The sequence below is a fragment of the Galeopterus variegatus genome, unplaced genomic scaffold (assembly GCF_000696425.1).
Source record: "Galeopterus variegatus unplaced genomic scaffold, G_variegatus-3.0.2 Scaffold191, whole genome shotgun sequence".
NCBI lineage: Eukaryota > Metazoa > Chordata > Mammalia > Dermoptera > Cynocephalidae > Galeopterus > Galeopterus variegatus.
In genome coordinates this window covers 159,912-168,195 of record NW_007726302.1, presented here as the reverse complement: position 1 = coordinate 168,195, position 8,284 = coordinate 159,912, and the positions used below count along the sequence as shown (strand labels likewise).

At 37.0% G+C, this 8,284-nt stretch overlaps 1 protein-coding gene across 1 annotated transcript in view; it reads right to left on the bottom strand.

Moving 5' to 3' along the window:
* Positions 1-8,284, bottom strand: part of SPTLC3 (serine palmitoyltransferase, long chain base subunit 3) — a 185,570-nt gene that overhangs the window by 78,192 nt on the left and 99,094 nt on the right. Inside the window, exon 5 of the mRNA XM_008564739.1 lies at positions 1,044-1,168. Within this exon, the coding sequence (XP_008562961.1) occupies positions 1,044-1,168 (125 nt within the window). The remainder of the gene's footprint in view (positions 1-1,043; positions 1,169-8,284) is intronic.

Here is an 8,284-nt window from a genome sequence, read left to right as displayed (position 1 = left end):
TGATCACATCCAAGAAATCCAACATTTAGGTAATAATGTCATCTGATAAACTCATAAAGTTTAACTTCAAATTTCTCCAACTGTCCTAATAATGTCTTAATGTCTTTTCTACGTGTTATCTTTCCTTCTATTTTTTTCAATGCAGAATCCAATCCAAGATCATACATTGCATTTAGGTATCATGAGTCAGATTTTTAAAAATATAAATCTGATTATCACACTTGCTTACAATGAACCGACTAACTTCTCATTTTTCTCAGTAACAATTTCAAACACTCTGGCATGACTGACACAAGCATGCTTGTGGTGATTTGGCTCCTGCCTTCATCTCTGGTCTCTTCTTTGACCACTGTCCGATGTTATAGTTCCTCCAAATTTCTGCACTTTATACATGCTGTTCCCTCTTCCTTGTCTTAAGGAGATAACTTGCTCATCTGTTAAAATTCTGTTCTCATGTCACCTACTTGGCACAGGTGTTGCTGACTTTCTCAAGAGGAGTTTGGGGCAACTCTTGTTCTTCCCCACATATGTGCCTGCCTTTTCTTTGGTATTGATCCTACTTTATTTAGTGTATTGTTTCTCTCACTAGACTGCAAATTTCATACATTTACAAGACATAGGTTTTGTTTCTCTTTCTATGTCCAGTTTCTTGCCTCATAGTAGGACATAGAAGATTCTCAATAAACAGTTTATTGAATAAGTGAATGAATAAACAGGAAAAATGTTTTGTCCAAATACATGCTTAATATATATTTGCCACTTTGCAAAGGGGGACTACTGGGCCTAAAGCTTTGATTGATTTTGTAAACTGTTATTGAAGATGAACTTTGACTTACATCTAGGGCTGTGATTCTAAAACCAGGAATATTATGATGAAGAGATTTGCTGGACTAAGTTGACACATTTATTAAAAACTCTAGATAGGCAATTAGTTTCTCCTAAGAAAAGGATCTTCTAAACTATGCTTCTGACAAAGGACCTGCTCAAAGTTATAATTCTTAGAAATACTACAGTTGAAGACAATTATGTTAACAAATCCTTACCTTTCCAACTAGCGCAGGGATATTCATTGAGTTTGTTGCAAATCCCATCCCAAAGACCATAGCTGCTTCTACATTCAGGAACTCAGCCACAAGGTCCTCCAACTCTTTATGCTTATCCAAGGTTCCTGCACATAAAATTATGCGAAGTGAGCCTTTTCTTTTCAACAAGCTCAAGATTGCAAACTCCGATTCTAGTACATATGCATCATTAAAAGAACTGTACGAGATTGTGTGTAGCAGGAATATTTGTCGTAGCCCCAATCTAAAAATGACCCAATGTTCATCTACTGTAGAATGGAAACATACATTGTGGGGTATTCATATAGTAGAATTCAACACAGCAGTGAGAAAGAACAAACTACTACTCCACACAGCAATGTGGATAAATCTCACAAACATGTAGTTGAGCAAAAGAAGTCAGAGACTTAAAAGAGTACAGGCTGTATGCGTCCATTTATATAAAATTCACAAACAGACAAAACCAATCTACAGTGTTAGACGTCAAGATGATGGTTACTTTTTGTTAGGAACTTGAGGAGAGTTTTAAGTTTCTCTGAATGTTCTGTTTCCGGATTTGGGTCCTGGTTACGCAGGTACATTTGCTTTATGAAAATTCACTGAGCTATATACTTATTATTGGTGCACTTTTACGTATGTATTTTATAATGCAATAAAATTTACAAAAATTCCACAATTCCTCTCTATTCCCACCCTATATCCCACAAGCAATTAATTAAATTATAATCCCCCTCAGAAGTTATTTGTTTCATAGACACAAATAAAACTGGTTTTAACTTAATGAACTGTAGAAATACACTAGATACTGTGCTAAGCCAGTATTTAGGTTATCTCATTTAATTTTAGGAGACCAATAATGCAGGTATTACTACTTTAGGGATAAGAAAATTGAAGCTTAAAGAGGTCACAGATAAAAAGCAATAGAAATAATCTTGTCTACCTCCGAAGTTCAAGTTTTTACCTCTGTATGACCTTTTATATGCTTGCTCTCTGACCCCTTCTTAAACATCATTCTCCCATGTCTTGCTGGCAGCAAATAATGATGATTCACATATTTTTTTGTTTGCTGTCACTGGAAATTTTAGATCTGCACTGTCCAAAATGGTAGCCACTAGCTATATTGGTTAATACAATCAAGGAACTGCATTTTTCATTTTACTTAATTTTTATTAGCTTCATTTAAATTTTAAAACAGAAGCACTGTAAAATATTTTCCACTAAATACAACTTCATTATTTTGATAGAATTACTTTTACATTAACCACTGGAAGTTTAGTGTTTGAGCTGAGATGTGCTATACGTGTAAAATATACACCATTTTTGAAGGCTTAGTACAAAAACAACAAAAAGAACATGCAATAGCTCATTAATATTTTTTTATACTGATTACACTTAAATTATAATATTTTGGATATATTGGGTTAAATAAAATGTGTTATTAAATTAATTGACCTGTTTTTTTCTTTTTTTTTTTTTCCTTTTTGTCTTTTTTCTTGACCAGTAACGGGATCGCAACCCTCGGTGTTGTGCCTGCACCGCGCTCAACCAGTGAGCAGACCGGTCTCTATATGGGATCTGAACCCTCAGAGGGAGCGCCGCCACGCTCCCAAGCGCCGCACTCTACCGAGTGCGCCACCGGGCCGGCCCTGTTTTTTCTTTTTTAAAGTGGCTCTTAGAAAATTTAAAATTACTTGTGTCTTGCACTATATTTTTGCATCCACAGCATGTAAGAGCTGTTGCTCAGATTTAAGTTAGAGGAATATTGTATGTTTAGGACTATTATAAACATACTTTCTTCAACCTAAGGATCAACGTATTTTACTATACAGACTGTGATATCAGTCTTTTACTTAAATTGGTAAATTAGCTTCCTTACTGTGCTAAAATGGTGAAGGCTTAAACTTTAGAAGGTATTGAATGGTCAGTTTAAAGATTTGTTTTGCATTTAACATCAAAGAAGACATTTGATGATCAATATTTGCTCTTCTGAAGAGGTCACACTGTGATATGACAGATGGCAAGTGGGCTTTCTTCTCAAACTAGGATTCACTTACCCCCAAAGTTGTCAGAAGTCATAGTGAAACAACTATTCTAGCAGAGTCAATCTTAATTAAGATTTGAGGGAAAATTAAAACTCTAAATTGGAATTTAAAATCTTGTATTATCAAAGATGTCTTATGGAGCAGAAAAAAAACCCTGAAAGCTAATGATAAAACATGAGCACATAGTTATTTGTCAGATTTGATTTACTAAAAAAGACTGCATCCCAAAGGGAATGCTAACGGTCCCAAGAATAGGTAGTGAAAAAGGCCACTGGCCTGGGCATGAGGAGACTAGGTTCTGGCCCCAGCTCTTCCACTGACTAGCTGAGTGGCCTCTGGCTACCTGCCCTCAAAGTGTCTGGATGGATTGGCAGCGATGCTGTTTTAGGCTTCTCTGATGGTGTGTGCACGCTCCTCTCTGTATGGAATGGTCTTCCTGTCCTATCACCTTTGCTCTGACGCTGTTCTTAGCTTCCCCAGACAAAATCGACTACATTCTCTTCTGAGATCAAATAGCCGTCACCACATGATGATTATAGCACTTATTAAATAGAACTGAGGATGTTCCTGGGGCACTCTTTTTCATTACAGAAAGAGCCCTTGAGGTGCAGATACAGTAGTTCTCCCTTATCTGCGATTTTTCTTTTTGTGCTGTCAGTTACCCGGGGTCAACCACAGTCTGAAAATAGGCGTATATAGTACATTAAGATATTTTGAGAGAGAGAGACCTATTTACCTAAATTTTGTTACAGTATATTCTTATAATTGTTCTATTTTATTATGAGTTGTTGTTAATGTCTTACTCTGCCTGACTTATAAATTATAGGTATGCATGTGTAGGAAAAAACATATTGTATGTAGGATTTGGTACTATCCACAGTTTGGGGCACCCACTGGGGGACATGGAATGTATTCCCCGATGAGAAGAGGGGACTGCTGTACAGTGTGAGATCCCATGACCTCCACAGGTACTAACAACAGTATCATAGATGTTCATAGTATCACAGACACTGTGATAGTATTGCAGATGTTTGTTTGTCTTGGCAACCACAGTGTCTGGTGCAATGCTGACACATAGTCAGTGCTTGTAGATTTGTCTGGGGTCTTTCAATGAAGAATGAAGACAGGGCTGAGCTCAGAGTAGGAGATGGCACAGGGAAGAAGATCAAAAAGCCACACAATGCCAATCCACAGCAGAATGGTTTTGCATCTAGAGGCTTACTTTCATTTGTAGAAAACAATAGTCCCCAAGCCCCTTTATCACAGAATTTTCCTGTTTAGTGTTCATACCTCAGAATTTTTAAACAAATTTGAGAGACTCCCATGATGGCTGAATATTTTCCACTTCAGGAAGCCATGCATTTGAAAGTTGGAACTGGATTTGCCTGGGGTAAGGTGGGATTCTTTGAGGAATAATAAACAATATAACTTTTTATCAATTAAGTGCATCTTTCCTTTTCCTGCTCGTCAGATTGAAGAAGTAAAAGTGTAGGAAGAGCTTGGGGTAACAAAATAGTCACTCGAAACTTGACAAGCTTGCTTTCTGCATACGTTCAGTCATACCTGATTGAGTTTATGTGTCAAGTTGCGGTTGGCGGTTCAAGTACTTGGGTAGTTCTAGAAATCATATTCAGTATTTTGTCTTTGTTATATAAATATTGGCATTTTAAAAAATTCCAAGAAAGTATAGCTATAATCCTAGTTGAAGGTACAAACAAATCCATAACAGTTTTTCTTTCTGACATTTTAGTTTTAGAAGGTTGATAACAGCCACAAATTGCCTAGTGATAATGGATCTCCAAATTGTTATGTTATGCATATATTTAATCTTCTTATCCTGATGGTTTATCCAGTGGCACAATCAAAACCTGCTTTGTGAATAAAAGAATAAATACAGACTGAATGTTTCCTCTTGCCAGCTCTTTATGCAGTATTTTCATGTGCCAGACACTGGATTCACTGTCATCAGTCAAAACAATAAACATTAGATTAAACATAAAGTACCAACATTCTGTTTATGGACTATACATTTCTGCTGGATTTTTTATTTATACTGACTGGCTTGTACTTTTTAGTCATAACATGGGGATTGCTAGCCTTCATACTGACATACTAAGTGGGTGTCATTAACAAATCTTTTACAGCTACCAATTTTTCCTATGTGGCACACCTGAAGACTATTTTCCAAACTGTGACTGTAGTTTCTTTTGGCCCAGAATGTCCTATTTGTGGACTGTTCCCTAGACTCGACCTAACAGCAGGCTGCCATTTATTACGGGGACCTGGTGGCTATTCCATCTGGCTGTTCCAATTGTGCCGTGGCCATCAGCCCATATCTGTGCCACTTTGCTTCAACTGGTTATTTCTGCATTAAAGCCAGCATTAACACATCTGTTTATAGGATCCCACCTTTGAGCTCATCACCTACAGCTTTTGGGGTACCCCACAGTCCTTGTTCCACTTGTGTCTAGCCTGGCAGAGGTTATGGAGCTATGTTGCCTCTTGATTGGCTTTGTTTTTCTAGACAACATTCAGAGAAAGTCTGGAAGAAACCAGATGTGGTTCCTGATACGGGCCTGGGTCTTCTTGTCACACTGAATGTAGGCCACTACTGCTGGGTTAAGAGACCTTCCATCCTGATGAAGTCTGGTGAAATAACAGAAACAATTTTTATCTGCCCATGTACCCAGGCCTTCACTTTAAACAAAGCACTCATCACTTCTTGGCAAATTAAATCATTGGTAGATAATTAGAGCTGGATGCAAACAAAGACTTTAAGTGAGGCTTGGGCATATAATTATGATGAGCCTTCATGTGAAATAATTTGGATGAGAGAACAATTTTCAAGTAGACAGAACGGTGGCTTCTCTCCCACCTCACGCTCTCATCCTTTTTATTAAACATTTTATTTATTCCTTCCTTCCTTCCTTCGTTTGTTTGTTTGTTTATTTATTTATTTATTTATACTTAAGGTGTAAATATGATGCTTTGATGTGCAGGTAGTGAAAATGTTACTACAGTCAAGCAAATTAACATATCCATTATCTCACATAGTTACACATATTTTTTGTGGCAAGAGCACGTAAAATCTACTCTTTTAGTACAAATCTCTAAGTACAGTAAATATTATAGTCCTTATGTTGTACATTAGATCTCTCCACTTGCTTATCCTACATATCTGCAATTTTGTATCCTTTGATTTACATCTCCCCATTTTTTGCCCACCTCCCTGCCCCTGGTAACCACTGTTTCATTCTCTCTCTCTCTGTATTTGCCTTTTTTTTTTTAAAGGTACACATCAGTGAGATCACACAGTATTTTTATTTCTGCATCTGGCTTATTTCACTCAGCATGGTGTCCTCTTCATTATTTGACATAATTCAAACCTATGTATAAGTTACAAGAATAGTACTAAGAATTCCCAGACTCCGCCCAGATTCCCTAAATGATGTCATTTTACTACATTTTTCTTCCTCTGTCTCTCTTTCTGTTTCTCTCTCTCTGTCTCTGTCTCTCCATCTATATAAATAAATACATACATCTATGTGTAATTTTTTCTGAACTGTTTAATGAATTGCAATCATGATGCCCAATTTATCCTTAAATACTTCAGTGTATACTTCCTAAAAAATAAGGAATTCTCTTAGGTATCTACAGTACTATTATCATTGATACCATAGTATTGTCTACTAAACAGACCTAACTCAAATCTGAACCTCCCACTTTTAAAACCCATCTCCAAAATAAAAACATAGAAGAAGGAAGTGGAATGCAACAACTTGTAATGAGCATATAGTAATGTATCATGATTATTTAATTTAATCTCACACCTGTACCTATTCTATGAAGTAGACAACCATGTCTTTATTTTACAAATGAGGAAGTAGGCACAGAGGTGATGTTATCTAAAGGAGACAGAGCTAATAAGTACAGATCTTCTCCTCACCAGCACGACAGCCTATCATACTGAAACATTTGCAGCCCTATCTCAGTTAATTGTTGTACAACTTTTTGAGATTGTTACTGTTATTATTCTCATTTTACAGATGAGGACATAACAGCTCCAGAGTTTACTTTACTTGCCCAAGATCACATAATGACTAACCCTAGAGCAAAGATTCAAATTCAGCCTGTTTGACTCTAGACATGGAACTGTTCATCACTATTCTATGGCACTTTTGGAGGCAGGAAATTTTGGCAGCTTCTAGCCTAAGTGGTGCCAAGCATCTGTATACTTCTAAATATGTAGATGGCCCACAACTTAGGAGGGTTTGACTTACAATTTTCTGACTTTATGATGGTGCAAAAGCTACATTCAGTATGCTCCTCAATTTATGATGAGATTGTGTTTGGATAAATCAATTGTAAATTGAAAATACTATAAATCGAGAATACACTTTTGAGTTATGACACTTTGAACTTGCAATGGGTTTATTAGGACGTAACCCCACTGTAAGTGAGTAGCATCTGTAAAAAGATTTGTTGTTATTAAAAATCATGGGACAATTTATTAAAATATTAACTTATGCATGTTCTCCTTAAATAGCTTTTTTTTCCCCCATGTTTAGAAGGTAGTCATCCATATTTAGCCTTTTGCTTTTGGGGAAATTCATGATACAGAGTCCAAAGTGGAAATTGCTTCCTTTATGTCTTTAGAAAAGCTTACACAAGTCAAAGGGATTATATTAGGTGTACTCAAAGGAGAAGAAATCATGGTATCTGAAGAAGAGAGAGTAAGGGGGATTTGATCAAGACTAGGGTCAATGGATCCATGCACATTGCTTGGTGGTAGCTACCTGGGGACAGTTGCAAGTTGCACAAAGGTGGCTTGAATGCTAGACACTGGAGTTTCTATCCTCACCAGAGATTCCTTGGTATCCAACATGGGACAAAATTACTGGGCCGCTGGGCCACAAGGATTGAGCTTACTGAAACAGTGGGCCATCAGTGTTGATGAGAGTGGTCTTGGAACCAAAGACCAGGAGACATCTGTGATGTTTGAGAGCTGCATGACATGCTAGAATCATTGCTTTGTCTTGAACAATGGGTGCCTCAACATGGACCAAAAGTAGAACAGCCAGATTGGGACTTGGGATCAACTTTAATTCTTTAAAAAAAAAAAAAAAGAAGAACTTGAGCACTACTTGCACACCTGAGTTTGTGATACACGTGGCCTTTTCA